At 45.6% G+C, this 20,668-nt stretch overlaps 1 protein-coding gene across 1 annotated transcript in view; it reads right to left on the bottom strand.

Moving 5' to 3' along the window:
* Positions 1 to 342: 342 nt before the first annotated feature.
* ARHGAP26 (Rho GTPase activating protein 26) overlaps positions 343 to 20,668 on the bottom strand; it is a 416,968-nt gene continuing 396,642 nt past the window's right edge. The window contains exons 23-24 of the mRNA XM_006777037.2: positions 14,081 to 14,172; positions 343 to 6,098 (exon numbers count right to left, since the gene is read on the bottom strand). Coding sequence (XP_006777100.1) covers positions 6,010 to 6,098; positions 14,081 to 14,172 — 181 coding nt within the window. The 3' untranslated portion in view covers positions 343 to 6,009. The remainder of the gene's footprint in view (positions 6,099 to 14,080; positions 14,173 to 20,668) is intronic.

Below are 20,668 nucleotides of genomic sequence, written 5' to 3'. Positions count from 1 at the left end.
CTTTTGTTGTTGTTGTTGTTAATCCTCACCCAGGATACTTTTCTACTGATTTTCAGGAAGAGTGGAAGAGAGGGAAAGACAGAGAGAAACATCGATGTGAGAGAAACAAATCGATTGGTTGTCTCCTGCATGAGCCCCAACGAGGGCCTGGGCTGAAGGAGCCTGCAACCAAGGGTATGTGCCCTTGAACAGAATTGAACCCAGGACCCTTTGGTCCACAGGCTGACGCTCTATCCACTGAGCTAAACCGGCTAGGGCCAGGTGACTTCTGATTATGGTCCTTGCTGTTTTGAAGATATATTAAAATATGCACATCAGAGGAGTAAGAAAAAAAACAGACTATCAAATGGAAAGGTCATTTAATTCAAAAATCATACTTCCACTTGTTTTATTGGGATTGTCACGTAAACCAAACAAATGTACGAAGGCCAAGTTTCAAGGCCACTCAACCGAAATTGTACTTCTTTATAGATATGCTTTGTGATGCAAAAGCACATTATTTTAAAGCTTGAACATGGCAAAACTGTTTCATTAATAACAGGAGAAAAGTTTTATTCTAGTCACAAATTACTTTTTAATTACAGAATTGGATTCTACACACCAGTCAATATTCAATACTGAAGTTTAAAACAGTACATTATTTATGATTTATAAAAACATTAAAGTGCCATTTTTAAGTACTTTATTGATATTATACCACACTGCACTTGTATAATATACTCAAAGGTAGCCTAAATTATGAATTAAACATGCAGATATTTTCTTCTCCAAAATATGGACCAAATGTCTTTTAGAGTGCTTCTGAACACTAGTCTAGTATTAGCTACTGAACACTTATGCGTTTGATCTTTTTTCAAGATGACTTTTAATAAGTTAATATGGAATATAGCTGTAGATAGTAATCATTTAATATGAACAAAGTTTTAAAATGGCACTTCATTTACATGTCTGGTCATTTTGATAGTCAATCAACAGCCTCTCTTGTTTCTTGAATTCTCAACCTTCAACTCTTAAAGGCTGCGAAGGCTCAGCGACCGCCAGTTTAGTGAGTTTCTATTACATGTGCAAATGTGCACCATACATACATCCACAGACACATACTGATACATGTATACTTTAGAACTGTCAGAGGAGATGCTTTCACAGGTACAAGGTTGACTCTGGCATCTGGATCCCCAAGGAGGCGCTCACAGGTGTCTGAACAGCTTCGTAGAGATGGTCCATGCAGAATGGCGTAGAATGTCTTGATGTCTCCAGGTTATTCCGACATCTTGATGACCAGTACTCTGGTTCTTACTACACTCAGGAGAATTTTGACCCAATAGTAACTGCTACCCTTATATGGGGTTTAGGGCAATGCCAGGCCTTTGCTCTCTAAACCATTCCACCTTCAAAGATGTTTCTATCTTGTCGTGCCCTGTAAAACTTTTGTAAACATATCAGTGGTGAACTTTTTCGTGATAGATTTTTTTTCTTCCTGTATTAAGAACTATACTTATCACTCTTAAAAAAAACTCAAAGTTCTTCAGTCCGGTTCGCCTTTTTCTTTCTCTGCTCCTATCATTGCTTTTCACCCAATACTTTCTCAAGAATCTGTGTGCTTCCGCTGGAAGACCACAATTCTGCAGGACTGGCTCTGAATGACGTCTGCACTCTCTAGGGTCCCTCCCTCTGCTTTGGGGAGCTCTTTAGTTAGACAACTTGCTGGGTTCTGTCTCAGGCACGCTGTGGAATTGTGCACAGTGCACTGCTCTGCCACTGTTGTCATTCTGACGCTACAATTACAGAGTAGTTCTGCACCTGGCAGATCAGCGTGGCTGCCAAACACATTTGAGCACAAGATAAATTTTTAAAACACCAGTACAGGGTGTGTGAGAGGACACCCAGCTAACTTAAAGAGATGTGGGGCAGGGTTGTCTAGGTAATTGGTTACTGTCGAGTTTGCCAGAGATGACAGATAACTCCTGGGACAGAACACCTAGGACACTCCTTTGAAAGCCAGGCAGCTTGAGAGGCTGTTTGGTTTCTTCAGTGCTGGCGACCCACTTGGGTGATGCGGTGGCTCATCAGACATTCAATACGAGGGAAACTGCAGGTGCCACGATGGCCACTGTTTTACCTGGCCATCCTGTGTCTACAAAGACGGGTGGTCCAGACTTGCTTTTGGAAAGAGAAGCCAGAGGATGAAAGGTCCCAATAGACAGTCACTAAGAGGTGATTAAGTTATCATCAATCATTTCTGTCTCCCTAATGCTCAATCTTGGATGTTTTTGGAGTCAGGACTGAACTTTTGGTGAGACCGGGGTTGCTGTTTTCAGGAGACACAAATGCAGTTGGTAGAAGGACTTCCTTTCAAGCTAGATGTGGCACACACAATCATGGGGTCCTGACCAATGCCCGAGAGACCTTGTCACTAGGAGCTTGACTGTCCTGATCTCTCTCTCTCTCTCTCTCTGCCTCTGTTAATACAAAATCCTCAGCAAAAGTGGATAAACTTGAATGGGGCTGAACAAAACATTTGGTCTGACAAGAAAACACATTGGCCATTGAAATACTAAAACAGTAAGCTAAAAACTGGCTCTAATTAAGGATACCAAGGAAGGCGGCTTATACTGGTTCTACCCCTATACGTTTATTTTTGAAAAGAGAAGAGAATATCACCAATCTTGAGTGAATCAGGAAACTACTTGCCTGGGGGCAGGGGTTTGAAACTAGTTGTCTTCTTAGGACATGGTATTCTGTAGACATAGACTTCTGTGAGTACCTGAAGGAGTGAGAGACTGATCTTATTACCCAACAAAGGCTCAGGCTCTGTATGCCCAGCACATCTCAGGGCCTTACAACAAAACTAGGCCCCCTGGGGAAGCTCAGGGACCTTGGTCAACAGTCTTCCACTCTAATGCCTGGTTCATACCCCTAATATGTCCTAAAGTTCCCTGTTCAAGCAGAGCCAATAAGGGCTTACGGGGCAGAGACAGTGAAGATGGGAAAATCTAGTTTTAGTCTCCAGAATACTTCCTATTTGTCAGCTCCTTTCATATGCAGTTTTTCCAGTTCTGTAGCAAATGGAGAGGGGTAAGCCTGACTGGGCCAAGAGATGGAGCAGCCATCTGCCACAGGTCCAGCATGGCCACAGGGATGCTGGGAAGGGATCTACCTAAAAATTCCCATTGGCAGCAGCTCTATTTCCCCCTGGCTTCAAATCAGGGCCAACTGAGGAGGGAGGGACATGTTTCCAAGTGGTCAAGTCATGGCCAAGTGTCCACTGGTATGCTCCAGTGAGAACTACTGGCCAGAGCCTGCACCTTTCTCCTCCATGTTAGCTCTAGTCCAGGTCCCACGGGCTGGTGACAATATAAAATATGTTAAAAGCATCACATTGCACTCCTCCTATTTGGGAAACACAGTGGAATAGTGTGCTTGTCCCCTCAGGCCCTTGGAACAGGTCCCTAGGCTGTTCGAAGTCCACAGGGAGTAGGTGGAGCCTATTCATAAATTTCCTTCTTGGGTTTTCAGTGATAGCTTTCCCGAGTCCTATCCGGGTTTGCCCAGTCTTTTTCCTTGCTCCCTGACCCCATGGTAGTGTCTCAACTGCTGCTGGGGGAGCTCCTGGGTGGTCGCTGTGCCACCCTGAACCCACGAACTGAGTCACGACGGCAAACTCCCAATAACTTGGAAACCAGCTATAAAGCGCTAACCACACATTCTCCAATCCTCTTTGGAGTTTTTTCCTTGGTTTGGGGTTATAGGAAACTTGAGATGAACAGGAAGGGCATGAACATGTCCAGAGAAAGAAGAAGCCACAGCATACTGAGAATAAAAGATCCCAAGAAGCCAGTTTTCCTCAGAACTTGGACACACACAACATTTACAAATTCACTTGGCTTCATTCATAAAGTCTTAGAAGATGTGCAGAAAAAGGAGTACGCAATTATCCTGTATCCTTCTGTCCTGATATCCTGGGATACCAAGAAACACACCTGAGAATAAAAATGAAAAAAATAAGTCTAAGCCCTGGCCACATCTATTTAATCCTGAGCTGAGTAGGAGGAGGAGTTCTTGGAAAGATTCTTTACCTGATTCTTTCCATCTCCAAACCCAAAGCCCAAGAAATGCTCTAAACCACCTCTGGATAAAGAAGACTGGACACCATCAGTGTGTTATGCCCACTGACAAGAGCCAGCAGAGCATGTGCAGAAATACCTTCTCCTTCCTCAAGGCCAGGAGGTATGACCTTGAGTCCCTTCGAGATTGAGACCCATCTTTCCTTCTTATACACACTTGTTCAGCAATCAAAGCTTAAAATGTGTGGGGCAACTAGCTTCAAGAATATCAAATATAAAACTTTGCCATATAGTTATTTCAAATCACTCTATTTACAGGTTTATCTTTTCAAAAAAATGTAAAAGATACAGTAATCCAACACAATTCAAGTTTTTCTTTTCTTCTTTCAACTTCCCTAAAGAGAAATTCCAGGAGCAGGATACACTCTGAAGTGTGGCTGCCATCGGCGGCGTCCAGGAGTCTGACAGTCCTTCAGTCTAAAGTTTGTCTGCCCAGAGCCACTCTTGCAAGGACATTCAAGTGTGGAAGATCCCGGGGACTCTGTCCTTTGGAGGCCAAGTGAATCTGAAGTGTCCAGGCCGAACTTCCCCACCCAAGGCAGTCTGCCCCAAGACCCAGGCCCTGGGGGACCAGGAAATGCCCACCTTCTATGCCTCAAGCTTTTGGTGTCCTCCTGAATCACAATGGCTCATGACATTAATCTCATGCCTCAAAAGCCTGAGAAATAATTCCCTTATTCTGAATGGCAGTGAACATATATGTCCTTTTAAACAATAGGCCATAGGGCTAGACTAGGAATTGGCCCTGGAAACCACCAGGCCATCTGAAAACTGCCAGGGATGGTCAGTGATGGGCTAGAGGCAGGCGAGGGCAGGGGCAAGGACAGGTAAACGGGAGGCCATTAGGGACTGAGGCAGGAAAGGGAGGGTGTCACCCATTGGGAGGCAGCATATTGCTCTCTAGAAAGCAAACACCAGTTACATGGAAGAACAGAAATATTAAGCCTGAATGTAATTTAACCTCAAGAGGTTACTAGCGTTTACTCCAAATATATCCTGATGCTGCTGAAATAAATCAGAAAGGAAACGTTCCCAGTTGCTATTCTTTCTGTCTGCCTTAAGCAGACAACGCTCATTTCTTGATCTTCTGCGCTAGGTTATTGGAAAACCATTCAAAAAACTATCCAAAAGGGGGGAGAAAAAAAATATGTGATGCAAAGAGAGTGTTTTTTTTTTGGTTTGGTTTAGAGTAGGTTGGGTTGCCATGGTTACGAGGCGATGGCAGCCCTCGGTGGCAAAGAAGTTCCTAGCTTGGGAGGCGGGGAATGTGGGGTGTGTGTGCTCCCTTGCATGAGAGGACTGGACTGAATTCTGCTGATGCTGGGCCAAGGCTGTTTTAGAGATGGTGAGAGATTGGATCTTATGTAAACAGTGCTGTAAGCCCTCTCCATCCTGCATGCAAACAAACAGCCCAGCAGCCTGGAGCCCCGTGGGTCTTGAGTATGGAGAGGTGGGTTAGAGCGTCTGCTGTAAACAAGAGCAATGGCCCAGCCTGGATCTCGGAGCCGTGACCCAGCCCCACATGCTCTTAAGGATCTTACTTCCACTTTCAGAAGGTTGGGAATTTGGGGGGCTGTTGAGACAAAAGGAGTGCTCCCCATTAGGTTGCTGAACGAGGGAGATGGCTGCGCCAGCCTTTCTCTCGGTTTTCAAAATCAAATGGCCTCCCCTGCTGATTTACTTCTGTTTCCTGCAGTGTCACCACAGGTCAGCTGAGATGATCGTGGGGATGGGTGACACCAAAGTTCACAGAAACACTGGTGTTGACGGAGCAGCAGAGGCAGTCAACCTGCACTTCTCGGTGGCAGAGAAATGCCCTGCAACACTGGACTCAGCAGTTGTCATGGATACCATGGAAAGCTCAGCAGTTCTGCTGGGCCCACGGTTAGAGGAACTCCACATAGTTCTCGGGGATGAGGCCCGTCTTTCCATTCAGAGTCCCCTCCAACCAGCCTGGCTCCTGAGACGGGTGAACTGTAACAGGAAGGGGAGAGAGCAAGAAGAGATGATGTTACAGATAGGGCGGGAGGGGGATGTGTGCATGTGCATCTGCGGATGTGAGGGTGAAGGAAGTTTGCTCAGGAAGTTACATAATCCGAGGACTTGCTTAAACCAGAGCTTCTGAACCTTTTGTGGGACATAAGCCTCTGATGAAGGCTATTCTGGACTTCTTTCACAACAAAAATGGAAACAGAGACAGACATTACATATTCTGTATATAATTTTAAGGGTTTCATAGATTTCCTGAAGGTCCTTGTTTAAACTAAAAAGAAGGAACAGATGTTAGGTTAGAGTTCACATTTATGGTGCACGATCGGTATAGTCATCTATGTATCCATCTGTCCATCCATCCATCCATCCATCCATCCATGTACTTATCTATCTACCTAGTACCAAGGAGTGGCCAGAAAGGACTGCTAAGAACTAGCCTTTAAAGATAACTACCTTCTAGTCATACATTTGACCCTTGCCTTCTGCTTCTAATTTCCTTGAAAATTCCCTCTGCAGGCTTTTTGTTTGATTTTGTTTTTGTCTTTGCATTTTATAGTCTTTCAATAGCCTTCTCTCTGTTCCACCCATACTCTTTCTTAGCTTTCTTTCCTGTTCTCTAGAATGTTTGTCCCTCCTGTAAACAAGTCTGAAAGTTGTCCTCTTCCTCTCTCTATGACAACTTTCAAAATTTCTGCCCCTTTGGTTTTTCAATATCCAAAGAATATATACCCACTTCTGTGACATTATAATCCATCTCCATGGAAACTACTGAGATATTTCAAAGATTATATAAAATACAGCTGAGTCTGCAAAGTAGTCAAAGTAGGAAGAAAGAAATAAGGAACTGTGGGACTTGGAGAAGGGGGGGTGTTCATGCTTATGAGCTGAGTAACCACTTGGGTGAGGCAGGGCATCTGCTATTAATGGACTAGGAAAACTCCAATTTTCCGAGATTGTTTGGAGAGAATGAATTTTCCCCTATTCCCTTCCTAGGCTAATTAAGTGACTTCCTGAGCTTGTTTTAGAAAAGCATTACTGCCAACACTACCATACAAATCTAGCTTCTCTTTTTTTTTAAGGGAAGCAAATGGGGAAGCGGAAGGACACACATTGAGGCTCACAGAGCACGGTCAACCTTGTGTAGATCGTGAGTGTTCCTGCAGGAAAAGACAAAGCCAAACATCTGTTAGGTGGCTTTCAAAATGCATACATAATTTCCTCTCACTGGGCTTCAGGAATAAACCAAAAGTAACAGGGGTACTTTGTGGATTCATGAACCCCACATGAGGGGGGGTCTGGGAGGGCAATGTCTGGGAAGAACATAGCACAGCTGAAAAGCAACCTAGCCTCTCCGATGACCAGCCTCTCTCATCCTGCCCTTAGAATACCAGCATCCCACCACCCTGCCTTCCACCTATCTATCCATCCAGCTGACACTGCTAGGGCCATTTCAGTTTCTGCGCTTATTAAGTGGTAATAATAAAACTCTCTCCCCTCAGTCGGCTCTTGTGAGGGTTCAACGTGGAGAAAGCACTCCACAGAGTCAGGACACAGGAAATGCTCAATGTGGGTTAGTCCGTAGGGGCCCTGTGTCATCCTGCCAGCCACCTGGACTGGTCAGTCAGCATCTCCTGGTGAAACCTGGGTAAAGGCCTGGTGTAAACACCCACCTAAGCTTTGGGAAACCTCAAATGCTTAGAACCCCAAACAAATAAATCAAACTCACTCCCCCAAATAAAAGACCTAGAGAGAATAACCAACCAACCAAAGAAAAACATGAGAAAGATGCCCCTCCCACTTTGCAGCAGAGCTCCCCGTGAGTTGTTACTCCACTGGACGCACGGAGTCCGTGTCTTTCAGACATTTTCCAGGTCTGTCAGCTGTGCAAGCACAGCTCAGGTGCTGAGGTGGCAGTGTCTGCAAACATCAGACATGGAATTTGCTGAGCAAGGGAAGAATCAGAGGGGACAAAGGAGGTTCTCCAGACTGGAGAACAAGAGATGTGTCATGGGGGCTGTAGGGGACAATACAGCCTTTGGGTCAGGTTGCTGCCTCACTGGAGTCTTCAAATCAGGTTTGAGTAAAGCAGGGAACCCACCCCGATGCTTATTAAGACTGCAGGTTCCTAGGCCCCATGGCACATCAGTTCAAGCAAAATCTAAGGAATGGGGCCTAGGAACCTGTATTTTAACTCATTTAAAGAAAGTTAAGGGTTATAACTTTTCTGTACCAAAATGCCTCTGTAATGAGGGTGGCAATAAGAACTGAAATACAAATTTTCATTAAGTCACAGAGGAGGGAGACAGCACCAGATCCCCACCCCAACTTGCTTCCCTAACTAGTATTATATCATTCAACATTTGTCATTCCTCCTCTGTGCCTGATGAATTTAAAATGATAGACGCTAACACCTAGAAATGGGGACTGGGAAACAGCCATGGGCTCAAAGCTTTAGATATCTATTGACTCATTTGACCCTAAATACCCCTATTTAACAGATGAGGACATGAAGGCTCAGAGAGGCAAGTTAACTTGTGCAGGGTCACAATGGTAGAGCCAGAATTTGAACCCAGCTTGTCTGACTGCAGAGCCTAAGCCCTTTTCTATGATGTTATGCCTCTATTCTACCAGAGAATGTGATCCTTGAGGATGAGAATGATAGTACATATGTGGAGCACATACAAAGTCAAGCATGTACTTGTTTAAATAAATGAGGCGTGCGGCCCGCCGGCTGCGAGTTTGACATGCTTGTACGAAGTGGAGGTTCTTTTGCAAAGTGCTTGGCCAGCATTAGCCACTTTCATTTTCAGAATGATTACAGAGATGGTTCTGTTATTATCCTCATTTTACTGATAAGAAACTGAGGCTCAGAGAGGTTAAGTATCTTGCCCCAAATTTCACAGCTGGTGGATGATGGAGGTTGAACTGAAGCTAGGATATCTGACCCCAGAGTCTGTGGTCTTAACCATGACCACTCTGGCTCAATCCAATGCTTTGGACCTCAAAGATGCTCATAAGTACTTGTTGGGCTGAACTGTATACCAATGTCCAACCTTCTGAATTGCACCAGTGTCCTACGCGCTATATAAACACACACGATGCTGCGGATACTGCCCGGGCAGCACTCCAGCCCAGCAAGCATATAATAAATATAAGCTGCTGCTGACATGGGCGCGCTTCCTGCCAACTACTTTCTCTCAGCTCTATCCATATATACACCACACTCCCCTGTATACACAGCTCACGTTCTCTCCACTCCTTCGCTCACAGTGGACAAGGCACAAGTGTGCGACTAAGATCCCTTAATGGCTGGCTGCGCCATGGAGAAGCAGCATGGGCTGGAAGAGGCACAGACCCCTGTGGAGTTTGGATGCATTTACTCTTTTAACAAATGTTTATTAAGCATCTACCATGTGCCAGACACTGTGCTAAGTCCTTGCACATAGTACAGAGCAAGCAGACAAGATTCTGCTCTTGGGAGAGGGGGTAAACAATCTTATATAATAAAAGGCTGTATTATCCAAAGAGGATGTTACAATTCCACACACAAATATTTTTCTACTATGACAAAGGCTAATATGCAAATCGACCGAACAGCAGAACTACCAGTTGCTATGACACACACTGACCACCAGGGGGCAAACGCTCAAAGCAGGAGCTGCCCCCTGGTGGTCAGTGCACTCCCACAGGGGGAGCGCTGCTCAGCTGGAAGCCAGGCTCACGGCTGGCAAGCACAGTGGTGGTGGGGGGAGCCTCTCTTGCCTCCATGGCAGTTGGACATCCCCCGAGGGCTCCAGGACTGCAAGGGGGCGCAGGCTGGGCTGAGGAACCTCTCCCCGCAAAGTGCACAAATTTTGTGCACTGGGCCTCTAGTCTATAATAAAAAAGCATATACTTTTAGGTAGAGATGAGTGGAGAGAGAGAGACTGGGATGGGGATGTGGGTGAGTGAGGAGGAGCTCAACAAACTAAAATCTAAATGACCTGAAGGAGCCATTCATTGGGTAGGGATGATGCAAGTGCAAGAGCTTGAAGTTGGGGAAAAGCTTGGTGTGATTTTAGAACAGTCGTCAGCAATTTTTCTTAAAGAGCCATATGGTAAATTGTGTCTCTACTCCACTCTGCCACTGTGGTGCCATAGATGATATGTAAAGAAAGAGGTGTGGGTAGCTGTATTCCAGTAAAGTTTTATTTACAAAAACGGGCAGTGGGTTGGGTTTGACTGGCAGGTTATAGTTGGCCGACCCCACCTGAGAACATCAAGAAGGCCTGTGAGGCTGTAGTGTATGGAGGGAGGGGAGGGGGCCTGAGGGGCAGGCCTGGACTGCGGAGGGCCTCGTCAATGATTCTCAGAGCAACGGGAGGCCCCTGGAGTATTTTAAGCAGGAGAATAATATGATGTGATTTCCATTTTCCAAAGTTCACCCTGGCTGCTCTGTGGAGAACAGTGATGAGGGCAAGAGTGGACATGTCGAGGTCAGTTAGGCAGCTGGTGGAAACACCAGGTGAGGGATGGAGGCAGCTTGGGTTTGGCAGCAGAGAGGGCTGGGAGGCTGGAGACTCCACAGAGGAACCCCCTGCAACCCTACTGCCTGAGCGGCTTGGTGGCCCTGGTGAAGTTCCCTATCAGTCAAGGAGACCCGGGGCAGCCCTGCCTTGTACTCACACTGCACCCTGGACCCCGGAGATGAATGGACCCAGTCAATCTCCAATCTTGAAAAGAATTCAATTTTAGTGAACACCATGTGACTTTTCCAGGTATTGCTAATCACGTAGCTTCAAGATGACTAATGTTCCTGAGAACACGAGTTATTTCTCTTTCCAGTTACTGTCGGAGGTGCTGGCTCCTGGGGAAGTAGGCAGTTTCCGGGTAGACTGGCAAGGGCTGCCATGGAGTTATTTCCGAGTATTGCACATCCACTTCTGGTTGCACAAAGTCCAGGCGCTGACTGCACAGCGCAGGCCCCTGGAATCCATGCTTGGAGATGAGTCACTACGAAACACCAGACTTTGCCCTCTTCCCCTCCTTATTTATTCTTCTTGGTCCTGAAAACACACATACTCACCGACCCCAACCCTGTCATTAGGAAACTTTCTTCGAATTGGTCTGATAACTTCATCTGACAGTTGCAGAGCATTCTACATAAACAGTCCTTGCCTAGTGTCTCCAGCACAAAACTAATGAGACAGAACAAAGAAAGAGATCTCCCTGCCTGACGTGTAAATAGGATTTTCCTCCTCTAATGCCTGATTTCTCGAACAGAGGTGAAGGGAAGGGGAAAACAGAGCATATTTAGCATTTCCCAAAAGGCAGACATAATAAAATGCTATCAACCAAACCAGTCTATAAAGTGGAGCAACATTTTGTCAGATCCTTCTTCAACTGCAGCTCGAAGTAAACTCTGAAAGGTGTCTTCTGGGTTTAATCTGGCCCTTTGCTCTTCAGGGAATTTGAAAGGTCACTGGCATTGCTGGTTAAAAACAAACTAGTGACCGTGACCTCTGCCATGACTCCCAGAGGCCACGGAGGCTTGCACAATGCTGCTCCTTAAGCCAGGCCTCCCTCGTGCTCATCTGTCAGGACGGGGTTCGTGACGACTACACGTGCGAGATGGCAGAAACCCAGGGCTGCGAGGCAGAGTGCCCAGAGGGGGAGGAAAGGACCTGGCAGTTAAAATTACCTATGTATCTTTTCTTTTCTTTTCATGGTTAGCTAAACTACTTCAAACAGAAGACTTAAAAACAAATGGAAGGAATGTAAAATGCCGCATCCCTTTTGTAAAAACAGTTTGGCAGTTTCTTAAACAGTTAAACATAGTTACTGTAAGACCCAGCAATCCCATCCCTGGGTATATCACCAAAATGGAAAATACATGTCCTCAGTTATAGCAGCCAAAAAGTGGAAATAATCAAAATGTCCATCCACTGACGAAGGGATTAATCAAATGTGATATATTCATACACTGGGATATTATCCAGCAATAATAAGGAATGAAGTTCTGACACATGATACAACATGGATGAACCTTGAAAAGATGCTAAGTGAAAGAAGCCAGCTATAAAGGCTACATACTGTGTAATTCCATCCATATGAATTATCCAAGCAGGCAAATTTATGGTGACAGAATGAGTAGTGGCTACCTAGGCTGGATGGGGTAGGTTAGAGGTACCTGGGGCTTGACTGCTAAAGTGTACAGGGTTTCTTTTGGGAGTAATGAATAGATTCTGGAATTAGATAGTGGTGATGGTTGCACAACTCTGAATATATAAAAAAACTACCAAGTTGTACATTTTAAATGGGTACATTTTATGGATTGTGAGTATCTTAATGTAGAAGTTTTAAAAAAATGGAAGAAGGCTACACTCAAGAAAAGGAATCACAAATAACACACACACACACACACACACACACACACACACACACACACTCTCACATACCTTTTGGGAGCTTAGACCAATTCTGTCCCTGCAGTCAGGGGTCCTCTGTGTTGTCAGAGTGTACAGCTGGTAGGACCATGGCAAGTCCCTTGCCCAGGGGAACAGTGAATTGGGGTTTAGAGGACAGACCTTTATACTGAATTCACCAGTAAAGGTGGGGCTCTCTCAAATCCTGCGCCTCTATGGGCAGCCCCTCCCCTGCAGACAGAGCAGGACACAGAATCCTGCACGCAGCCCACTCTGGTTTGTCTGCCGTGGCAGCTGTGTCGTGTGATGGCTGGGCTGTGACTCCGCCATGTGAGCCTGTTCGGGGGACACTCGTCAATGACATGGCTTTGGACAGCCTTCAGTGGACCCACTTCCCTGCAGGTTTGTTGGGGCCTGAAAGCCTCATCTGCTCATGGGGGAGGCTATTGGGTGGCTGGCCATGCACTGTGACTTGCAAAGGGCCCATGAAAATGGAGCAAAGGTTTAAGGACAGTGCTCTGGGGGCTCTGAGGACCATCAGAGAGGACACAGGCCCTGCAGGCCACGTGCAGTTATGGGCTCACACCGAGTCCTGCTGGCTGAGAAGGTCCAGCTCCAGGTGTGGGCTGGGAACTCCCAGGTCCCCTGTGACCAGTTCCCCATGCTTTCCACCTGTGCCTGCTCAGAATCCCTGCCATGGTGAGTGCAGGGGCCGTGCACCCCGGGGCAGCTCCTTGGCATGTGGATGCAGTCAAGGCTGGTCCCAGGAGCCCATCTCTGATCGGGCTTGGACCTCGAGGCCCTAACACAGAGCCAGGGCCCAGGAGTCAAGGTGATCACCTCCTACCCAGCTGAGATCCAGGCCTGAGTCCTACCAGCTGAAAAGGAAAGACCGTCACGAAGAACTATGACAGCGTCAGGGCCTGTCTAAGATGGATGGAATGACAATAATCACAAAAATAACGTATTGAATGCAGAGTGTGTGTTGAGACCTATTTTAAATATGTGAAGTGCACTATCTCGATTTTCTCACAACCCTCTGTTTTCTGCTTGAGGTCACACAGGAGGAAGGGATCAAGCCAGGACTTGAGTTAGAGTGGCCTGAATCTAGAGTTCTTGTTCTCCAGCATTATCTGGGAGCCTTGGCTGCCCTGTACTTCTGGGTCTCAGGCAGGTGGTAGGAGGGGTCGTCCGTGACCCTATGCTGAGACTGTCCAGGTTGGCTGACCACACTTTTTTAAAAAATATATTTTTATTGCTTTCAGAGAGGAAGTGAGAGGGAGAAAGAGATAGAAACATCAATGATGAGAAAGAATCATTGATTGGCTGCCTCCTGCATACCCCCCACTGGAGATCAAGCCTGCAACCCAGGCATGTGCCCTGACCAGAATCGAACCTGGGACCCTTCAGTCTGAAGGTCCACTGCCACTCTCTCATTTTGGGAAAGGCACTCGTTTTCAGTATTATCCATTCAACTGGGATTTTCCTTAGGTAGGAACTTAGAAAACTCCAGTTATTTATTTGCTGCCCCCATCTTGGCGAGGGGACAAGAAAACTCACCATTATCGAAGACCGTGCCTGCGATGAATGAGAGCTCCGAGTCGTGCTCAGCTTTGCAAGCGTACAAGGCTTTTGCCTTCCGGAACGGAGTGCTGTGTGAAGACAGGAGTTTAGTTAGCAATGTTTAAAAACCCTCTGAAAGCTCCAGATAGTTCTTCTCTCTTCTTCCCCTTCACTGTGAGCCACCTGATCCTCTGGGGTGGGAAGAGCCTAACCAGGCAGCCAGTGGGTACTACATGAGGTGGAAAAGTTGCAAAGGTCACCAGGAAAAAATGAGAAATATTCAGAGAAAAGCCCTGAGCCTGAGAAACCAAACTTCTTGTGGGGTGACCTTGTGCCATGTTAAAACTTGACCTAGGAGTTACAGCAGCGGAACAGTGGGAGGGCAGGCTGCAGGGGAGGGAGGGAGGGGTGGAGAGAACTTCCATAGTGCACAGAGAACACTCCCAGCGGAGCCTGCTGAGAGCGGGCAATGCTCAGTGAGTCAAAAAGGAGAAATTCTAGGAAGGCCAGGTTTCCACTCGGGCCACAGGCTGACATCAGCTTCTCCAGATGTTACTTATTTCTCATGGGGCTGGTGGAAAGGAGTCCAGAGCTGGAAGTCCCTGACCGCCAGGGCGGGCAGGGAATAGACAAGGTATGCATGTGAGTGGTTACACACGTGAACATGTGTGGGAGGGTGGGAAGAAGGGAGGGGGGGCACGATGCATTTTTCCCCCTTCTCATGTCCAATGAGTGTTGACAACCGCTTTCATTGTGTATCAAAATCACCTGGGAGCTTTTAAAAAAGTGCAGATAGCTGGGTTCGAACCTGACTTGCAGATATAAAGAGAGGCTTCAGGATTTTAAAAAGGTCTCCAAGGGACTCCTGTGTGCAACAGGGCTGAGAACCATTGTTCTAGAGCCGGGGTGGGCAAACTTTTTCTGTAAAGGGCCAGGCAGGAAATGTTTTAGGCTTTGTGGGCCACATGGTCTCTGGTGTAATTATTCAACACTGCATTGTTGCCTGAGAGCAGCCATACACAGCATGTAAACAAGTATGTGTGGCTGGGTTCCATCAAACGTTGACTACAAAAAACAGGTGGTGGGCCAGATTGGACCCATGGACCACAGAATGCAAACTCCTGTTCCAGAGAGAAAACTGTAAAAACAGATAAATCCTATTAAGTTCTAGAAAATTTTGCTTTGATATCCAACTAGTTCCAAATGACCTATGGAATTCTCAGGGTCATAAGAAAAATTACACTTAACAGTCAAGTTGGCTCTTTATTTGATAAAAGCAATTTCCTTCTCCCTCCAAGCCATCTGAGGAAGCTTATGTAGGAGTTCCAGGGCAGAATAACAAACGAGTACAGAGGTGCTCTGGGTTAGATAATTACTGAGGTATAGATAGTATTATTTCATCTTCATGTGATTGATGGGCAGCCTCAAGGAGCCAGAGGTGCTAACCCTCCCATGGTGCACCAATTTTTAGGGACAAATGAGATTTGGCTGAGGGATGGCTAGTGTTGGGTAAATCCAGACAGACTCAGAAGGGGTGGGGCATGGTGGGTCATCCTGAAATTGTTATTACTTGGAATCACCAAGACAGCTTCCCTTTGGGAACGAGAAGCCCTGGATGGTTGGAAACCCATCCCAGGCCCAGGCATCTAGAACTTCTAGTCTGGGCTCCATGAAAACTGAAGGGAAAAAGGCTGAAAAGGTCTACTGTGCAGAATGACAAGAGTAAATGACTATCCAGAATTTGTTGCCAGAGTGCAGTTTACTGCATTCTCTCTGGTCTTCTAGTAGCCGAGAGTTGATGGCCAGGTGGGAGAAAATTGGGAAATTCAGAATAAAAGGAAGTGGGACCTCTGGGAATGTGGGAAAGAACAGCCTTTAGAATTCATCAGCTTCAATGGAAAACAGCTCTTCCTGGGGAATTATCATTAAACAGAATAAAGTTCAGAACAAGGGGCACATTCTATGAGCTGACCAAACCCAGTCGGTGCATTGACCAGCAAGGGCCAAGTATCCCACGTGCAACTTTCCAGGAAGGAAAACGAGTTTTTTTTGTTTTGTTTTTTTTTTGAAGGAGTGGGGAGCAGAGAGAAGTCACCTGGCTGTGAAAAGTGCTAAATCATCTAAACCCCATACTGACATGGAAGTTGAGTCCTTCGTGACATGGAAGGTGGAAGGAGAGCGCAGTGGACATTAGCCAGGTCACTGCACCTTGAGGACAGGGCCGAGCAGGTGAGGAGAGCGCAAAGAGACTGCGTAGAGCAATGGTTCTCAACCTTCCTAATGCCGCGACCCTTTAATACAGTTCCTCATGTTGTGGTAACCCCCAATCATAAAATTATTTTCATTGCTCCTTCATAACTGTAATTTTGCTACTGTTATGAATCGCAATGTAAATATCTGATAGGCGGGATATATTTTCATTGTTACAAACTGAACATAATTAAAGCATAGTGATTAATCACAAAAACAATATGTAATTATATATGTGTTTTCTGATGGTCTTAGGTGACCCCTGTGAAAGGGTCGTTCGACCCTGGCGACCCACAGGTTGAGAACCGCTGGTGTAGAGGTTAATAGAAGGTGAGGGGAAGATCAGCTGAGGCCAGGCCCCTCCAGCTGGATTTTCATAGAGGTTACTTATTAACCTCATTAAATAAAGTAATGGGACCAAATAGGGGCAAGCCAGGGAAACCAACTGGGATATCTGGCAGGAAGAAAGCAGCGGGAAAGGTGCCCAAGATTATCATTCAAGAGGAGTAATTTTCCACTAATATTAGGCTTTTGGAATTGAGTAGTGAAGTGACAATGAAATAGTACAATCAAAATAAACACAGCTCTGGCCACTGTGACTCAGTTGGTTGGAGCGTTGTCCTAAGAACTGAAAGAAAGGTGGCAGATTTGATTCCTAGTCAGAGCACATACCAAGGTTGCAAGTTCAATTCCCGGTCATGGTATGTTCAGAAGGCAACCTATCCATGTTTCTCTTTCACATCAATGTTTCTCTCTCTCTAAACATCAATGAGCGGGCTCTCCTCAGGTGAGGATTAAACAACAACAAAAAAAGTAAAAATAAATAAATAAATAATAAATAAATACAAAGGTCAGGAAAGGCTCTTGTTTTTTTTTTGTTTGGTTGGTTTTTTTCCAAATTAGTACGTGACTGATCGTCTATGAGAGCTCTCTTCCCCTGTGACTTCTCCCACCGCTTTGGGACATGCACGAAGATGGGAGGGATGACATAAGGAGTGTTTTTTAAAGGGACCACCTCCCTTCTCCAGGATAAGGGCTGCCAAGTAAAATACAAGATACCTAGCCAACTTTGGATTTCAGGTCAATAAGGGATACTTTCTAGTATAAGTATGTCCCAAATATTACAGGAGACATACTTACACTAAAAAAAATCTTTTGTTGTTTATCTACAATCCAAATGTAACTGGGTATTCATTTTATTGGCTAAATCTGGCAACTCTACCCAGAGAAGAGTCTTATCAGTTTTTAAATGTCTGTCAAGCCCAGCAAGTCCAGTGTCCCATGCCATACTCCCTGCAAAGGCCTTGAGCAGTTTGCTTTAGGTAGGGTTCCTACCCAAACAGCTCCTGTTGGCACAGAGGCAGTGTTTGTAGGATTTGGCTCTGAGCAAAAAAATAAAAAGTCCTCAACAAGCATCTTTAGTCCTTTGGCTCCCTCTTCTCCACAGTGCCTCTCAGCACTGAACATAGAGAGCCTGGGGTGCCTTCGGCTGTTCCTGTAACAGTGCCCTTCAGACCTTAGCTGGACCTTCAAGGGCATGAAAAAGTTTGGAATCCTTTGCCAGTTCATTTTTCATCTTTGCTTCTGAGCATGGCAGCAGGCCAGGAAAGCACTCAGAGGAGTTTCCCTCAAATGCCCTTGCAAGCCTATCAAAATGACGACCCACTCTCCGTTGTATGGCATGACAGGGAGGTGGGGCCAGATAGATTAGCAGGTTGCAATGGGTTTGGGGCTGGGTGTTTTTCTGGGGTTACGAATGAAAGGAAAGGGAAATGTAAAGGGAATGTCCCTGCAGAACCCATTCTCTGAGGTGCTGTGAAAGGCAGCTTTGTTTCTGAGCTTGAACTAACAAGCACTAAAGTGGCTTGGAAGAGAGGAGAGGAAGCCACTTCCAGGGCAGACGATGTAGACATTTAGGAGACCATTAATTAGGTATAATAAAGTACTTATTTTTATCTGTTCTCCTAGGAAAGGAAATCTGAAGTTCACATTCTGGAAGTAGATTTGGGGGAAGGCCCCACTGGGCCTGAATAATGGGTATACGCCCCACTTCTTGGCTCTATATTGCAACAGCAGTTATGGGATTTTAGCTCTCTTTGTTCGCGAGCTCTGATGAGCTAGCTCCCCACTACTGTCTGTATCCGTGCTCACCTTGGCATACATATTTAGCTCAGTGACAGCTAATTGTAAGGCCTACTCAGCCTTGCATATATCAAAATGGTAGCTTCCTACAGGGTTGTGGGACAGGATCTTCAAATGGTGCTGTTCTAACCATGGCCAGAGGAGGCAGTGCTGAGTAACCATGACTCCAAACAGCAGTAAGCAGCTTCTACTGCCACAGTCCTCTGCCAATCTGGAAATCCTTGGGAGAAGAAAGGAGTAGCTAAAGAAAACAGACAGACAAACAAACAAAGGGAAATATCTTGGGAGGTGAGAGGGAGTGGAGAGGTGGAATTACTGGATAGGCAACAGGGCCCCAAAGCTCAGAGACACAAAAAAGTGAATACTCTCAAAGCAGAGAGTACATTTCAGGTTTTTAGTTGAATGATTCTACTATCCTGAGTCCCCTAACCCGTCCTGTCCAAGGAGCCAATGTCTTGAATTTTTACTCCTTTTTGATCAAAACGACCAAGTCTCTGTTATGAGTGAGGGAGGTATTTGGAAGATTACTATCTCTGGTAAATGTGGTTTGCTCTGGTTCAGGTCCTCATGGACAATCAGTGATCTATCTGATCAGATGCATCAATGCCATATCTAGTGTCCTAGAAAGTTTACATTTCTCAAAGTACCCAGAATGTGTCTAAGAAATAATTAGAAAATAACGTGTCAGGAAAATATGATTTGAATATTTACCTTATTCCTGGGGTGAAGATAAAAGGATATACTGAAAAGTTATCTTTCTCATATTCTGGGACAAAGCTAGGTAGAAATCCTACAGACCAGGCCAGGCTCTACCAGCCATGGGCAAAGTACGGCCCGCGGGCCAAATCCGGCCCGTTTGAAATGAATAAAACTATTGAAAAAAAAGACCGTACCCTTTTATGTAATGATGTTTATTTTGAATTTAAATTAGTTCACACAAACACTCCATCCATGCTTTTGTTCCGGCCCTCTGGTCCAGTTTAAGAACCCATTGTGGCTCTGAGTCAAAAAGTTTGCCCACCCCTGCTCTAGGCTGAAAGTTGCATGGAACCTTGAATTTGGGACCACCTATATGTTTGGCAGAAAGAGTGCTGGTTTGAGGGCAGAAATCCTGAATTCTGGATTGGCTCTAGTTTAGCCATGTGACTGTACAAATCACCTCCCTGTGCCTTAGTTTTCTCTCCCTGTCATAGGGTTCAGGCCACTTCTCCTCTCATTCTCATACAAGGATAGAATGAAATGATAGATATAAAAGTATGTGGAGGAGAATAAAGTAATATATACACATCTGTGTATAAATAGCACTAAGTTGTTGTTTTTCTAAGTGGGACTCATCTTTATAAATTATTTAAGCCTCTCTGCTGGACTCGCCTCTAAGGAAAAAATCAGCTAGGACAGTGATCGGCAAACTGTGGCCCCTTGAGTGTGGCTCTTCCACAAAGTACCATGTGTGGCACACATGTACAGTGCGATTGAAACTTCATGGCCACACTCAAGGGGCCAAAGAGCTGCATGTGGCTCCCGAGCCGCAGTTTGCCGACCACTGAGCTAGGAGAAAAAGATGGACGAGAAAATACTGCCAAGGCCCAAAATGCTTATGATGCTTATAATTGGGCTCTACATTTTGGCTGTCAGACAGCAGAGACTAAGTTTGAAACACACACATGCCAAGGACCTGTACAGCAGAGGGGTCCTGCAGGGTCCTCATTAATTAATTATTTTCCTGGATTTAAATAGCTTCTCTTCTCCAAAGAACTCAAGTGCAAAGAATTAAGTCTGGACGGGACCAAAGCAGGGAAAACTATGCATGGGCCTTGGGGAGAGGAACTAGGTCAATCTTCAGAAAGAGGTGTTGGCTGCTCTCATGAGAGCTAATGGTTCATTACACATGGAAACAGGAGTAGGCTGGGAGCACTGATGATTCCTGGGAGTGCATGGAGAGAAGGAGCTGGCCATGAACAATTTAAAGAGAAATCACTTCATATTTGGGTTCCTTATTCTGTGTTTATATTCATCTCTCTCCCAGTGGTCTGGTCTCAGCAATTAGGTGTCAGTGCTCAGTGCCCACAAACAAATGTTGCCTGATGCTATCTAATAAAAATGAGGGAAGAAAAAGTCAGCACATGTCTCGGCACTGTTCCCTCTGAAATCATCTAATACCAAAGCACAGACAGCTCCATGATTCAGAGAGTG

This window comes from Myotis davidii, unplaced genomic scaffold, assembly GCF_000327345.1.
Source record: "Myotis davidii unplaced genomic scaffold, ASM32734v1 scaffold89, whole genome shotgun sequence".
In the NCBI taxonomy this organism is placed as follows: domain Eukaryota; kingdom Metazoa; phylum Chordata; class Mammalia; order Chiroptera; family Vespertilionidae; genus Myotis; species Myotis davidii.
The sequence above is the reverse complement of the archived record's forward strand: the minus strand, read 5'-3'. Positions and strand labels throughout refer to the sequence as shown.